The 17,681-nt window shown below is 38.8% G+C and overlaps 1 protein-coding gene across 2 annotated transcripts in view; it reads right to left on the reverse strand.

The window, feature by feature from the left end:
* The window catches only part of LOC128705896 (transmembrane channel-like protein 7), a 738,019-nt gene that overhangs the window by 697,557 nt on the left and 22,781 nt on the right, over nucleotides 1-17,681 (reverse strand). Inside the window, exon 2 of one of the 2 annotated variants that reach the window (XM_070091932.1) lies at nucleotides 1,013-1,073. The exons of the other annotated variant lie outside the window; for it this stretch is intronic. Coding sequence (XP_069948033.1) covers nucleotides 1,013-1,073 — 61 coding nt within the window. The remainder of the gene's footprint in view (nucleotides 1-1,012; nucleotides 1,074-17,681) is intronic. 2 annotated transcript variants of the gene reach the window in all.

The following is a 17,681-nucleotide window of genomic DNA, read 5'->3' on the forward strand; positions in this document are numbered from 1 at the left end:
TATCAACGTGTCGGTTCTCTGAACCATTGATCTATAAGTAATACATTCTAAAGGTAACATATGATCCAAAAGGAGCTCTCATTCAAGAGGATAGATTTCTGTCAGTTAATAAAAAATAATATATGATTAGCTATTAGGCAATAAATAAATACGAACTGAATGTCAGTTTTGAAATACTTTTTTTAAGGTATAGCTAAAAGATATTTAACCCAATATATGGCTGCCATTAACAAATTACCTACCCATCAAAATACATAAAATGTTCATACAACTGTAAACAATAAGACTTTCTGTCAGCAAAAAATATAAAAACTATTTTTTGGTTGCTTGCATGTCATGGTAGCCTAAGTTGCTTTTCGGATAGTACCTTCATAAAATTTTGCTTCATTTTAACATATTTTGGTGGGTAGTAGCCAACTTAGTAGACTGGTGTGAGGAAGCTGGTCTCAGGCACAGGCTGGTTGGTTGTGATGCACACTAGAAGGGTCCGTTATATTTACAGTCAAGCAAAAACCTACTGCAGCCCAGCTCTTGCGGAGGGGAAGTACTATTACGGCTGTGTGGGGCAGACAAGTTTTGAGGCAGATCTACACATACCCACCATGGAAGAGTGTGGTGCAGCAAGTCCTATACAGTGTCCATCACTAAAATCAGCAATACACTTTGTTGTCTATTACATATTTATTTACTTAGTAACACTATCAAGCCATACTGCACAACACTCAACCAAAACTTGTTTAAGTTTTGGGCTTATTCTTACTTGAGGTACTTCGCTACATATATAACTGTATACCAATGTACGTCTTACTTCTTTTGAAGCTTACATAATGTTTTCAGATACTGCCTATTAAACTGATGTAAATTACAAATACAGTACAACTGAATGAGATCCCACACAATACAGACTGTTGTATACTGCGAGGTAGCTCAAAACTATCCACGACTGGGCTGCAATACTACCTGCTAACGACCTAACAAGCTGGCAGGCCGCAGTCATAATGGAATGAGTTACCTGTGCACTTTCATCTCCCGAAGGAGAGGTCGCAATTCTGACATGCTTCCCATTTTCTCAGCTGTGGGGACCAAAGCAACTGCTTCATATACAAAATATAACATGGTCAAAGATTCTAACAAAGACTGAGTAGACAGACTACACTCTCAAAGATTTCTATAGTAATTAATCATCAGAGTAGATAAAAGTAATCCTGTTTTTTTAAATATCTGACTATTAAAAATATAACTAAGCAGTAATACTTATCAAAAACTATAGTACACAAGCTTTAATCAAACATTAGATTTGAATTTCACATTAAAACATGTAAAAAACCTTAAAATATTTACAAAATATTAAAATACTACACATTTTAACTAACATCAAAATACAGCACAGTATTTGACAATGTATCTCCAACAGATTCAACCAAAAGTTAATCACTATTAATCAAAATAGTAAAACTTATCTCAATGCTTTATTGTATAAATAAACAAATAATTTTCAAGTACTTTTTTGCCAAAGAGCAAATTTTAAGCTCTTTGAGAGGCACTTAAATTTAGTCTAGCTACTAATTTTACAAACATGTGCAGGGAATATGCATACTTTCCAGGATATTTATGAAATAGGAACACTGGCAACACAGGATGGATAATAATGGAAGCTATGCATCAGTATTTCCCACCACCCAGAACAATAAACCTTCTAACAATCAAGCCAGATCAGCCTGTAATATAGCTGGGTATCTTGGGATAGAACATTTTTTGTCTCAGCTTCTACATTCAATGGACAGTATCTTGATTGATAGAAATAACAATGTCAAGGGCAGTAGATGAGGTTAGTGAGGGTTCTTGCATATATCATTCACAACAATTATGATGCTGAATGGTCAGTGAGCTGACATCTAAATATCATTTTAACAATTCTTTTGAAACTAAAACTAGATTTTGCTATGTATTTAACAAGACCAAAATGTATAAGAATTCACATTAAAAAGGAAATGTAAAATTTGGTACGCTTGACCTTTAAATGGCTGTTTAAATTCCACATGAAATGGATTGCACACAATACCATTTTACAATACAGTATACCATACTGTCAAACATGATGATTTTTGTTAAGCTTAACCCTTAAATGGTCCAATTGTATATATACGTTCACTGGCGCAGCGCCCCGAATATTTTGAAAAAAAAAAAAAAAATTACAGAAAAAAAGAGCACTTTTTTTTTAAGTGTTTTAGCCTATAAAAATTTTTTTAGGGTCAGTACTTACCGAGATATGAGGCCGCGAAGTTGGCACTTGGTGATCACCTGACGGCAACATGGAGCGCTGCTGCTTGCAGAAATTCTACATATTTACCGTTTTCATCCAATTTTTTTTTTTTAATTTTCTTGGTTTTCATGATATGATAATTATGTTTTATAGTAACTCTTTTGATACCAATGCCAATTTTTGTTTATACACCAATATTATATACAAAATTATCATATTGTCATAAACACACATGTACACACTGACAGGTGATTTTGCACACCTGGCTGAATCACATTCTATTATCTACAACTATATACAAGTATTTACATGTCCCACTTATGTTTCTAGAACTCAACAATTGTATGATACTCCATGAAGCATGGATTCATACTGAGTGCCACCCCACACTGGTGACAAATGAATCGTGTGTCCTTCCGCTGTTGGGGTCGTTTTTTGGTGGTAGCACACACAATACACTTTTTCTCGGCATTCTTCGTCTTTTGGGTAGGTAGTATTGGTACCAGATAGTGACAGTTAGGAGTGATTCGGTCTGACACTTCCCCCACTGGCTGTGGTTGGGGGACAGGTTGTGGTGTGACAGGTCGCAGTTGAGGGGCAGGTACAGGTGTGGTACCATAGTTTCTTGCTGTCTGTTTGACAAGATTCAGAGAGAAATCTGCAAAACATTGTCATTTTCCAGTCCTTATTTCGTACATACTGAATGCATTGAGTACTGCAATGTCTACAAGGTGAAAAAACAGTTTTATATACCACTTGTGACCCCTACGCACACAGTCAACAAACCCTATCGTCATGTCACACTTGTCAACTAGTCACATAGTTCTTATAGTCCACAACAGCAGCTGGTTTTACAATAGGTTCTTTGTTGAACTTGCTCAGTCTGTCTGTTTGTAGCATCTCGTTTCTGTGGATGGTTGACAGCAATGTCACGTCCCGTTTGTCATGCCACGTCAGTGCCATGATGTCATTAGCATGAAACACTTGCACTTCACCTTCAACACTGCCTCCAGTGAACCTTGGCATATGTTTCCTATTCCTTCTCACTGTTCCACATATATCAATATTGTTCACACATAGGAAAACAGCAAGCATAGGGCTTGTATACTGGTTGTCTGTGTACAATGTATGGCCCTTGCCAAGGTATGGTTCCATCATCCGGCAAACATCACCGGAAATGCCCAACATTCGTCTGTCATCATCGAGTGTGTTTTTCCCGGTGTATACAATTACATCCAACACAAGACCACTCTCACAGTCACACATAACAAAAAGTTTTATACCAAAGCGATTATGTTTGCTTGGTATATATTGCTTGAATGACAGGTATCCCTTGAACAGAATCAAGGACTCATCAACAACAATGTTTTTGAAGGGATAAAAGTATACACTGAATTTCAGGCACCGTGCCACCCACCACTACTTCCTCCATCCCTGCATACTCCCCTTCATGATCACTTTCACTATCAGTGGCCAGGGTTTTGGATCGTGACCTGCCACGACCCTTGGGGATTGCATATGGCACACTGCCTGAACGTAGATAACAACACCTAAAAGTACGCTTCACTGGTGAATAATGAACTTCACTATCACTAGACAAATCCTTGATTGGCATAAAATCAATCTCATCATCACTTACATCACTTTCACTATCAGTAAAACACCGGGAAAATGATAGTTTCCTCTTGCAAAGTTGCCTATGGGTAACACTTGCCACTCCAGAGGTGCTTGGCCCAGGGTCTTGTGTGGCCACACTGGCTACCCCAGAGGTGCTTGGCCCTAGGACAGGTGTCGCTACCCCAGAAGTGATGGGCTGAGGGTCATCTGGGCTATCGTCGATATTTTCACTAATTCCTTAAATATTACTGGCCCCATTAGTGTCAGATCCACTAAACTCATGATCTATATCACTTTCCTCAAATAGTAGTGTTAATACGATGAGGCGTGAGTGAATCACGAGGATATGCCATGATGCTGACCCGAGATGGAGCTGAATGTAACTGGACCTACCATGCGGTACCCAGGCGTCCCAAATTTTTTTCATACTGCGCACACTGAGTGCACACACCCATTCTCTCATGTCTAGGCGACTCAGGCCTATCGCGCCAATTTTGAACGAATGAAAAATAAAACGTATATATACGTTTGGGGCGCTACGAGCGTGAACGTATATATACGTTTGGACCGTTTAAGGGTTAAATTGTTACTAATGTGCAAGAAAATTTTGGGAGTAAGTTTTTACTACCTAATATTTAAATAAACACAATTCTTTATAAAGACAAATATTCAAATTATTGGAAATCTTGAATTGCCGGCATTGAAACTAATGTAATACAAAAAAAAAATAATAAAATTATTCAATTAGCATGATAAGGATTGGAATAGAAATCCAAATATTAAAGATCTTACAGGAGTAGCTACCAAATATTCAAATGGAACACTTTTAACACATGATACCTATGAAAGAACTGGGTCAGCATTTCCCACCATCTAGAACAGTAACCCTTCTAACAGTCAACTGATGTGCATTAGTAAACAATAACACTGATGCCCCACACTATGTTTTATATTTATATACAGTAGGGCCCCACTTATAAGGCAGGTTAGGTTTCAGGCTGCCGCCGTAAAGCGGAAATCGCCATAAAGTGGAACACCCTTTTATTTCCACTTATAAATGCATATAAATACTATATAACAAGTTTATACTAACATATATTAAGTTACCAATAGAACTAGGCATTAAAAAACAATAAAAAATTAAAATACACATACAGTGGAACCCCAAGTTTTGGCCACTTTTTTCGGCTAAATTTGTCCAGAGTTTTGGTTTGTGCCCCATGTTTTGGCCAGTGTACCAGACCTGTCCTCCTGCCTGTGCCAGTCTAGCTTAGTTTATCCTTGAGTGAACATTACCCTGTGCACTCATCCAAACATTTCACAATAAATTCATTGAGTTTAGTGCTTGTTTATTGAATGTGACTGTGAAATAAGCCACCATGGGCCCAAAGAAACTTTATAGTGGCAGCCCTTTGGTAAAGAAATTGAGAAACATTGAAGAAAGAAATTGTAGCAAAGTACCAAAGAGGAGGAGGAAGAGAGAGGGGAGAATGTGCCTTCTTCAGTGATTCAGTGATTCTACAATATGTACTTTACTAAAGCAGCACGAGTTGATAAAGGCTATAGTGCTAGCCAGCGATCAAGTGTAGCATTAACAGTCTAGCAAGTAAGTTAAGTGATTAATCGATAGAAAAAGGACAGTACAAAATTGACTCCTCCATAGGGCGACTGACAATACTGCCGTCTCTGCTGCCGCCATCACTACCACTATGTAAGGCTTATCTTTCAGTGGCCCTTATACACCCAACAACAAACAAAGCAGCAACACTCATCGGTAAGGGAGAGAGACATATGACATATTTTATTCATTCTAGAGTATATATCATTTTTCTATGTTATTAATATTGTTTATTATGTCATATTAGATGAATTGTGCTAGATAATTAAGCCGTATAGTTGATATTAGTGTCATGTTGAAGGACTATCTTGTCCTGCCTCAAAACAAACTCTCCTGCCTCTCTCATATGCCAACAAGAGTCTTCAATATAGGTAAAACTGATTTAAATGTTCAATTATCCATTAAAATTAGTGCTATATATTTCTCATTGTTTTCTGTAAAACAATAGTATTTATTCTTTAAAAAATGAATTTTTTGTGAATATTTTTGGGTGGAACAGATAAACTGGATTTACATACTTATGGGAAATATTGCTTCGACTTTAGGCCGTTTTGACTTTAGGACTAGCTCCTGGAATGGATTATGGCCAAAACTCGGGGTTCCACTGTATAGTACATGCATTACTTACCTTAAAATATTTGTAGTCTTAATTTAGGGTGAGATGAGTAGTACAGTGAACCCTCAAATTTCATCATCCCTTTTCTGTATGTAAAACTATAGTTATTCTCTATAAAATGTACTTTTTGCTAATATTTCCCATAAGAAATAATGTACAGTGGACCCTCAGGTAACAACGTCATTGGACAACAAAAAAATTGAAGAGCAACACGTTTTTGCGTCAAAATATTGGTTCAGTTACCAAAAAAGAACTCGGTTAAGGACATTCGTCCAGAACGTGTCAGCGCGGAGTGAGTGGCCTGGACACTCCATGTACAGCCAGTGTGCCAATGTTTACAAGCCAGGGGGGGGATGATTCCACACGTACATGAGATATGTTTTGTATTATCCCATTGTTTTTTGTTTGTAACTGCTAAATATGCCACCATGGGCCCAAAGAAAGCTTCTAGTGCCAGCCCTGTGGTAAAGAGGGTAAGAAACACTATAGAATTCAAGAAAAAGTTTGTAGAAAGATACGAAAGTGGTAGGGGTAGAGGGAGGTAGTATGGGCCAACAGGTCTGCTGCAGTGTTCCTGCTTCCTTTTGTACACCAGCGAGGGTACTTCCCACACACCAGCCAGGGAACTTCCCCACATACCAGCCAGGGTGCTTCCCCACATACCAGCCAGGGTACTTCTCACACACCAGCCAGGGTACTTCCCACACACCAGCCAGGGAACTTCCCCACATACCAGCCAGGGTACTTCCTCACATACCAGCCAGGGTACTTCCCCACATACCAGCCAGGGTACTTCTCACACACCAGCCAGGGAACTTCCCCACATACCAGCCAGGGTACTTCCCCACATACCAGCCTGGGTACTTTCCCACATACCAGCCAGGGTACATCCCCACATACCAGCCAGGATACTTCCCACACACCAGCCAGGGAACTTCCCCACATACCAGCCAGAGTACTTCCCCACATACCAGCCAGGGTACTTCCCACACACCAGCCAGGGAATTTCCCCACATACCAGTCTGGGTATTTCCCCACATACCAGCCAGAATACTTCCCCACATACCAGCCAGGGTACTTCCCACACACCAGCCAGGGAACTTCCCCACATACCAGCCAGGGTACTTCCCCACATACCAGCCAGGGTACTTCCCCACATACCAGCTAGGGTACTTCCCCACATACCAGCCAGGGTACTTCCCCACATACCAGCCAGGCTACTTTCCACACACCAGCCAGGGAACTTCCCCACATACCACCCTAGGTACTTCCCCACATACCAGCCAGGGTACTTCCCACACACCAGCCAGGGAACTTCCCCACATACCAGCCAGGATACTTCCCCACATACCAGACAGGGCACTTCCCCACACACACGATTTGATTTGATTGGGACTTGCACATGAGTGAACAGAATTATCAAAGCTTATTGCTTGGGAAGCATTGAAAATTGGGTTGGGCAAATACGATTCTGTTAGTGGGATGGCTTGTGAAGGACCTGCCTAGTATGGGTCAAGAGGCCTGCTGCAGTGTTCCTGGTTTCTTATGTGCAAACATTTATGGATGAACATCACCCTGACACAGCCGTTGCAGGCCGTGCTGGCAACATCTACAATGACAATGTTGTGTCCCATTTTAGGGAAATCTTAAAGGGACGCCAGAAACAGAGCTCTCTGGACAGATTTTTGGTGCGACAGGGGCCCAGTGACTCAAGCTGGTCCTAGTGGCATTAACCCTTTGACTGTCGCGGCCGTATATATACGTCTTACGAGGTACCGTGTTTGACGTATATATACTCATAAATTCTAGTGGCTTCAAATCAAGCAGGAGAAAGCTGGTAGGCCTGCATGTGAGAGAATGGGTCTGTGTGGTCAGTGTGCACCATATAAAAAAAATCCTGGAGCACACAGTGCATAATGAGAAAAAAAAACTCTGACCGTTTTTTTTTAATTAAAATGCCGACTTTGTGATCTCTTTTCGTATAGTATTTATGGTTGTATTCTCGTTTTCTTGGTCTCATTTGATAGAATGGAAAACACATTATAGAAATAGAGGTGATTTTGATTGATTTTACTATAAAAAGAACCTGGAAATGGAGCTCAAAGTAGGGGAAATGTTTGATTTTTGCCAATGTTCAAAAGTAAACAAATGACATCATTGTCCGATAAATGTCCACTAGCCATTCTAATATGCAGTCATGAATAGGTTGATGTTATTTATACAATTATTACAGTATTGCAGTAGTCTGCATAACAGTAAATCTTCTATTTTTGTTTGAATAAAAATTCAAAATAGAAAGCAAGAGTAATATCAGAGGGGCCTGGAGATATGACTGATGAACAAAGAAAATGTTATTTTAGAGCCAGGAATGTCTGCATTGTTCATTCTGGACCTTATTTTGAAATTGTCATATTTTTTAGTTTTTGTGAAATTGGCCAAATTGCAAATTTCTGACCACATTATTAGGTAGTTGAAATCGGAAAATGGGCAGTTTCTTGTACTCAATCGATAGAAAAAAATGGAGTTCTAAGGAAATAGCTATGAGTTTGGGCGACTGGAACAATGGAATTAGCCAAAAATAGGGCTCAAAGTGCGCGAAATCGCCGATTTGTAAACAGCGCCGAGGTCGCTAACTTCGCGAGAGCATAATTCCTTCAGTTTTCCATCAAATTTCGTTTTTTTTTTGGTGTCATTACAATCGGGAAAAGATTCTCTATCATTTCATGAGAAAAAATAATTTTTTTTTTTTTTAAATTTTGCGACACCAGGAGACACCTCAGGATTGGGGGTTGCGACAGTCAAAGGGTTAAAAAACCAAGACGGGAGGTAACCCCAGAAAAGGAGTTACCTTAATTCTTCATAGAAGGGGATTCAACTTCCAAACAATCGTAAACTCCTCCATCCTCTGCCCTCCTCCCGTCTGATCACTCATGAATACATCTTCAATAAAGGTAAGTATCATTTCAGTATTGTTTATTCTGCATGTCTCATTGTTTTCTGTGTAGGGAAATGTATATTTCATGTAAAAAAAATTATTTTGTTTAATACTTTTGGGTGTCTGGAATGGATTAATTGGATTTCCATTATTTCTTATTGGGAAAATTAATTCGGATAACGAAAAGACCGGTTAAAGACAAGCTCTCTGGAACAGATTAATGTCATTACCTGAGGGTCCACTGTACATCCAATTAACTCTTTCAGGGTTTCGGCCAAACTAGTATGGCTTACGCGCCAGGGTTTTTGACGTACTAGTACGCATAAATTCTAGCACCCTCAAATCTAGCAAGAGAAAGCTGGTAGGCCTACATATGAAAGAATGGGCGAGTAATGAGAAAAAAAAACTTTGACCGTGTTTTTGGTTTAAAACAGCGACTTTGCACTGTATTTTCGTATGGTATTTATTGTTGTATTCTAGTTTTCCTGGTCTCATTGTATAGAATGGAAGACATATTACAGAAATTGAGATGATTTTGACTGGTTTTGCAATGAAAAGTGCCTTGAAATTGAGCTTAAAGTAGCAGAAATGTTCGATTTTTACCAAAGTTCAAAAGTAAACAAATTATGTTAAGCGTCCAATACTCGTCAACTGGCGAGTCTAATATTCTTTCACAAGTGCGCCGATATTATTTATACCATTTGTACACTAATGCAGTAGTCTGCATAACAGCAAATATTTTTTTTGTGAAAATAAAAAATCAAAGTGGAAAGCAAAAGAAATGTAAGAGGGGCCTGGGGACATGACTAATGAAGAGAAGAAATGCTATTTTAGTGCCAGGAATGTCTTTCTTCTTTATTCTGGACCCTATTTAGAAATTGGCATTTTATGAAATTTGTGTGAAATTGGCAAAATTGCTAAATTCTGACCACTTGATTGGATAGTTGAAATCGGTAAATGGGTGGTTTCTTGTACTCATTCGATAGAAAAAATGGAGTTCTAGCGAAATAGTTATGATTTTTGTTGACTAGCACACTGGAATTGGCTGAAAATAGGGCTCAAATTGGGCAAAATCGCTGATGCGTAAACATCATCGAGACCGCTAACTTCGCGAGAGCATAATTCCGTAAGTTTTCCATCAAATGTCATACTTTTAGTGTCATTATGAGGGGGAAAAGATTCTCTATCTTTTCATAAGAAAAAAATTTTTTTTTTTTTAAATTTTGGCGACCTTGAGAACAAGTCTCTGAGAGGGCCTAACGACCTCCAAAGGGTTAAACCATTCCACACACCCAAAAATATTAACAAAAAAATACATTTTATAAAGAATAACTATAGTTTTACATACAGAAAAGGGATGATGAAATTCGAGGGTTCACTGTATTTATTTTAAGAAATCAAGTGTGGTATGTATGGTAGCCAGCCAGTCTACCATACCAGGCCACCCCACCCACACATAATATTCTATGACATTTAAGCATCCCTATGACATTTAAGCCCATTTCTGAAACTCATTCTATGTCACAAATATTTTTGGAAAAAAGAAAATTATTTTTTCTTATGAAATGATAGAGAATCTTTTCCCGATGGTAATGACACCAAAAGCACAAAATTTGGTCGAAAACTCACGGAATTATGCTCCCACGAAGTTAGCAGTCTCAGCGACATAAACACATTGGCGATTTCGCCGACTTTGAGCCCTGTTTTTCGCCAATTCCATTGTTCCAGTTGACCAAACTCATAGCTGTTTCTTTAGAACTCCATTTTTTCTATCAGTTGAGTACAAGAAACTGCCCATTTACCGATTTGAACTACCCAATAAAGTGGTCAGAAATTGGCAATTTGGCCAATTTCACGCAAATTAAAAAAGACGCCAATTTCAAAATAGGGTCCAGAATAAACAATGTAGACATTCTTGGCACTAAAATAATATATCCTCTGTTCATTAGTCACATCTCTAGGCCCCTCTTATATTACTATTGCTTTCTATTTTGATTTTTTATTCATACAAAAAATAAAAAAATTTACTGTTATGCAGACTAATGCATTATTGTAAAAATGGTATAAATAATATCAGTGCACTAGTGAAAGAATATTAGACTCTCCAGTTGACATGTATTGGACATGTGGTGTGATTTGCTTACTCTTGAACATTGGTAAAATATCAAACATTTCCGCTACTTTGAGCTCAATTTCAAGGTCATTTTCATCGTGAAACTAATCAAAATCATCTCTAATTCTGTAATATGTTTTCCATTTTATCATGTGAGATTTTGAAAACAAGAATACAATGATAAATACTATACGAAAATACACCTCAAAGTCTGCGTTTTAACACGTAAACGGTTCAAACGTATATATATGTTCTCTCCCGTAGTGCCCCAAATTTTTGGAGAAAAAAAAACTTTTTTTTTTAATAGGAAAAAAGAGCATATGGAACCCAGGCATCCCCAATTATTTTAATATGGCACACAGTGAGTGCGCACACCCATTCTCTCATGTCTAGGCAACTCAGGCTTATCTTGGCAATGTTGAATGTATGACAAATAAAACGTGTATATACGTTTGGGGCACTAGCGGTAAAAACGTATATACATATACGTTTGGACCATTTACGAGTTAATTAAAAAAAATGGTCATTTTTTTTTCTTATTATGCACTGCGTGCTGCAGGATTTTTTTTTTATATGGTGCACACTGACCACACAGACCCATTCTCTCACATGTGGGCCTACCAGCTTTCTCCTGCTTGATTTGAAGCAGCTAGAATTACTCAGTATATATACACGTCCGAAACACTGGCTCGTAAGATGTATATATACGACCAAAACAGTCAAAGGGTTAATTTAGGGAACTAAAGCTTACTCATTATTATTATTATTATTATAATATTATTACATGTATTGTTATAATATAATAATAATAATAATAATAATAATAATAATAATAATAATAATAATAATAATAATAATAATAATAAACTTTGTATAGAAAGGGGTTTAGTTATAAGTAATACGTATTTTAAGAAAAGAGGATAAATAAGTATACAAGATGTGATGTAGGGCATAATGGCAGTAGTTTGTTGGACTATGTATTGGTAGATAAAAGACTGTTGAGTAGACTTCAGGATGTACATGTTTATAGAGGGGCCACAGATATATCAGATCACTTTCTAGTTGTAGCTACAGTGAGAGTAAAAGGTAGATGGGATACAAGGAAAATAGAAGCAGCAAGTAAGACAGAGGTGAAGGTGTATAAACTAAAAGAGGAGGCAGTTAGGGCAAGATATAAACAACTATTGGAGGATAGATGGGCTAGTGAGGGTATAGGCAATGGGGTTGAAGATGTATGGGGTAGATTTAAGAATGTAGTGTTAGTGTGTTCAGCAGAAGTTTGTGGTTACAGGAAAGTGGGTGTGGGAGGGAAGAAGGGCGATTGGTGGAAAGTTGATGTAAAGAGAGTAGTAAGGGAGAAAAAGTTAGCATATGAGAGGTTTTTACAAAGTAGAAGTGATACAAGGAGGGAAGAGTATATGGAGAGAAAAAAAAGAGGTTAAGAGAGTGGTGAAGCAATGTAAAAAGAGAGCAAATGAGAGTGGGTGAGATGCTATCAACAAATTTTGTTGAAAATAAGAAAAAGTTTTGGAGTGAGATTAATAAGCTGAGGAAACCTAGGGAACAAATGGATTTGACAGTTAAAAATAGGAGAGGAGAGTTAGAGGTATCGGAAAGATGGAGGGAATATTTTGAGGATTTTTAAATGTTGATGAAGATAGGTAAGCTGTGATTTTGTGTATAGGGCAAGGAGGAATAACATCTTGTAGGAGTGAGGAAGAGCCAGTTGTGAGTGTGGGGGAAGTTCGTGAGGCAGTGGGTAGAATGAAAGGGGGTAAGGCAGGTGGGATTGATGGGATAAAGATAGAAATGTTAAAAGCAGGAGGGGGATATAGTTTTGGAGTGGTTGGTGCTATTATTTAATAAATGTATAGAAGAGGGTAAGGTACCTAGGGACTGACAGAGAGCATGCATAGTTCCTTTGTATAAAGGCAAAAGGGATAAAAGAGAGTGCAAAAATTATAGGGGAAGAAGTCTGTTGAGTATACCTGCTAAATTGTATGGTAGAGTTATTATTGAAAGAATTAAGAGTAAGACAGAGAGTAGGATAGCAGATGAACAAGGAGGCTTTAGGAAAGGTAGGGGGGTGTAGACCAAGTGTTTACAGTGAAACATAGGTGAACAGTATTTAGATAAGGGTAGAGAGGTTTTTGTGGCATTTATGGATTTAGAAAAGGCATATGACAGGGTGGATAGGGGGGCAATGTGGCAGATGTTGCAGGTGTATGGTATAGGAGGTAGGTTACTGAAAGCAGTGAAGAGTTTTTAGGAGGATAGTGAGGCTCAGGTTAGAGTATGTAGGAGAGAGGGAGATTATTTCCCAGTAAAAGTAGGCCTTAGACAAGGATGTGTGATGTCACCGTGGTTGTCCAATATATTTATAGATGGGGTTGTAAGAGAAGTGAATGCTAGGATCTTGGCAAGAGGTGTGGAGTTAAAAGATAAAGAATCAAACACAAAGTGGGAGTTGTCACAGTTGCTCTTTGCTGATGACACAGTGCTTTTGGGAGATTCTGAAGAGAAGTTGCAGAGGTTGGTGGATGAATTTGGTAGGGTATGTAAAAGAAAAAAATTAACCCTTTCAGGGTCCAAGGCCAAAATCTGAAGTGGTGCCCCAGTGTCCAAGAAATTTTGAAAAAGCAAAAAAAAATTATTTTTTCTTACAGAATTAAAGATAATATTATTGTGTAGGTAATAAAAAAAAAAAAATTCTGATCAGTACTTACCGAGATACAGGGGTGGGAAGTTGACCCAAAATGACCCAGTGGCGGCAACATCAGTGACTTCCGCAAAATCGCATTTTTTTATTTTACGTTTTTCATACTTTTTCTTTTCTTTTCTAATTTTTTCTTTTTCTATTAACATTTGTGGCCTGTGAGACCAATATAATGTATATTGTATAAGTGTACATTCATTGTATTACCTGGAGTTACCTGGAGAGAGTTCCGGGGGTCAACGCCCCCGCGGCCCGGTCTGTGACCAGGCCTCCTGGTGGATCAGAGCCTGATCAACCAGGCTGTTGCTGCTGGCTGCACGCAAACCAACGTACGAGCCCCAAGAAACAGCCCTGTGGTAAAAAGGGTGAGAATTAGTATGGAAATTAAGAAAGATTTTGAAGGGTTTGGGGCTGCCTATCCAGTTGTGGAATCCATTGTGCCTACTTTAGTTGAACTGCTTGTCCAGTGCCAATGTTACCATTTTAGGAAAGTCAATACTATGGACATTTGTTGTGCGACACAATAAGCTGCAGTGGCATTAAAAGAAGAAGGGAAGTAACTTTTCAATTTATCATCATATATTGTCTTACAGTTTGTGTGTATTAAAATTAACATTTCATGTGGTAAAAAAAAATTTTTTTCATACTTTTGGGCGTCTTGCACAGATTAATTTTATTTCCATTATTTCTTATGGGGAAAATTCAAACGATTATTTCGCTTGTTTACAAGTTTATTGTAAACAAAATGATGAAAATATTAGTGTGGTTATTGTGTTGAATACAACGGTACCATATGGTACAATGGTGCCATAGGGTGCAATGGTACCATATGGTACAATGGTACCATATGGTACAATGGCATATGATACAATGGTATCATATGATGCAATGGTACCATATGGTAGAATATGGTACCATGGCACCATTTGGTACAATAGTATATGAAACAATGGTACCTTATGGTACCATATGGTACAATGGTACCATATGGTGCATTGTACACACAGTACAATGATACCATATGGTTCATTGTACCATATGGTACTGCTGTATTCAACACAACAAACACACTAATATTTTCTTTATTATTTTGTTTACAATAGTTGTTTTCAACAAAAATATGCAAAAATGTTGTATAGTAGTAATGTTCTATTATATATTTACAAATGTACAGGAACTGGACACATTACTTGAGGTGGATGACAGAGCGCTTTGTCTTGGAAACTGCTGAGTCACTAGCTAGCTTGTGTTGCCACTCAGTCTTGGCTGGTGCCTGGTGCCACCAACACGTCCTATAGACCATATGGTACATGGTATCATATGTTACAGGGTACTATATGGTACATTGTACTATATGGTATAGGATACAGTACAGGATAACATATGGTACAGGATAACATATGGTGCAGGGTACCATATGGTACAGAGTACCATATGGTGCAGGGTACCATATGGTGCAGGGTACCATATGGTGCAGGGTACCATATGGTACAGGGTACCATATGGTGCAGGGTACCATATGGTGCAGGGCACAATATGGTGCAGGGCACAATATGGTGCAGGGTACAATATGGTGCAGGGTACAAGATGGTGCAGGGCACAATATGGTGCAGGGTACAATATGGTGCAGGGTACAATATGGTACAGGACACCATATGGTACAGATACAGGGATAACTATGGAAATAAGTCACCCTGACTTTTTTGGGTTATCCTAGGATTTTATACATATGCTGCTATGTATGATAATCTATGTAACTGTATTCGTTTACACCTGAATAAACTTACTCAAGCGCATGTGGCATCGTAAGTAAGTTTATTTAGGTATATACAAATAAAGTTGCATAGAATATCATACTTAGCAGCATATGTTTGGAGAACCTAGGATAACCCCAAAAAGTTAGACAGACTTATTTCCATTAGGGTCCCTGTACCCTGTACTATATGGTACAACATACCATATGGTATAATGTACCATATGGTTCAATGTACCATATAGCACATCGTACCATTGAACCATATGATACCATTGTATGACATGGCACCATTGTAACATATGGTACCATTGTACCATATGGTACAATGGTACCATATGGTTCAAAACCAAAGAATTCCTCTTCAGCCCCACTTTCATCAGTCTTAGAACTGTAAGTTGTGAAGAGGAGAGTCAGAATTCGCCCAGAGAGTGAGTGGGGAGTGAGAGCTTCCTTGCCGCCAGGCATGATGAACAAAGCTACTTTGGCAGTGTTCCCACAATGCCATGCAGGCATCCATATTTTTTCTATAGTGCACACCCTGACCACCCAGACCCATTCTCTCATATGTAGGCCTACCAGCCTTCTCGCGCTAAATTTGACGCCGCTAGAATTTTGGCATAGATCTATGGTTTGGACCCTGAACGTAAAGCCGTAGATCTACGGGATGGACCCTGAAGGGTTAAAAGTGAATACAGTGGACCCCCGCATACCGATTTTAATCCGTGCAAGAGGGGTAATTGTTATGCGAAATAATCGGTATGTGAATGAATTTTCCCCATAAGAAATAATGGAAATAAAATTAATCCGTGCAAGACACCCAAAAGTATGAAAAAAATTTTTTTTTTTACCACATGAAATGTTAATTTTAGTACACACAAACTGAAAAAGGCATGCACAATTACATGACACTTACTTTTATTGAAGATCTGGTGATGATTGATGGGATGGGAGGAGGGGAGAGAGAGTGTTAGTGTTTAGAAGGGGAATCCCCTTCCATTAAGACTTGAGGTGTCGAGTCCTTTTCTGGGGTTACTTCCCTTCTTCTTTTAATGCCACTAGGACCAGCTTCAGAGTCACTGGACTTCTTTCGCACAACATATCTGTCCATAGTGGCCTGTACCTCTCGTTCCTTTATGACTTCCCTAAAGTGTTTCACAACATTGTCAGTGTACAAGTTGCCAACACGGCTTGCAATAGCTGTGTGAGGGTGATTTTCATCAAAAAAGGTTTGCACTTCAAGCCACTTTGCACACATTTCCTTAATCTTTGTAGTAGGCAACTTCTTCAATTTCTCTCTCCCCTCCTCTGAACCAGTTTTCTCAGGTCTGGCCTCTTGCTCTTGAAGTTGATCTATCAGCTCATCAGTGGTTAGTTCTTCATTGTCCTCCTCCACCAACTCTTCCACATCCTCCCCACTAACCTCCAACCCCAAGGACTTTCCCAATGCCACAATGGATTCCTCAACTGGCATAATCCTCTCAGGGTTAGCCTCAAACCCTTCAAAATCCCTTTTGTCTACACATTCTGGCCACAGTTTCTTCCAAGCAGAGTTCAAGGTCTTCTTAGTCACTCCCTCCCAAGCCTTACCTATAAGGTTTACACAATTGAGGATATTAAAGTGCTCTCTCCAAAACTCTCTTAGAGTCAGTTGAGTTTCTGAGGTCACTACAAAGCACCTTTCAAACAGAGCTTTTGTGTACAGTTTTTTGAAGTTTGCAATAACCTGCTGGTCCATGGGCTGCAGGAGAGGAGTGGTATTAGGAGGCAAAAACTTCACCTTAATGAAGCTCATGTCCCCATAAAGTCGCTCTGCCACGTCTGTAGGATGACCAGGGGCATTGTCTAACACCAGGAGGCACTTAAGTTCTAATTTCTTTTCAGTTAGGTAATCTTTCACATTGGGGGCAAATGCATGGTGTAACCAGTTATAGAAAAAGTCCCTAGTGACCCATGCCTTACTGTTTGCCCTCCACAGCACACACAAAGTCTCCTTGAGGACATTCTTTTGCCTGAACGCTCTGGGAGTTTCAGAGTGATACACTAATAA

This window comes from Cherax quadricarinatus, chromosome 3 (assembly GCF_038502225.1).
Source record: "Cherax quadricarinatus isolate ZL_2023a chromosome 3, ASM3850222v1, whole genome shotgun sequence".
Taxonomy (NCBI): domain Eukaryota; kingdom Metazoa; phylum Arthropoda; class Malacostraca; order Decapoda; family Parastacidae; genus Cherax; species Cherax quadricarinatus.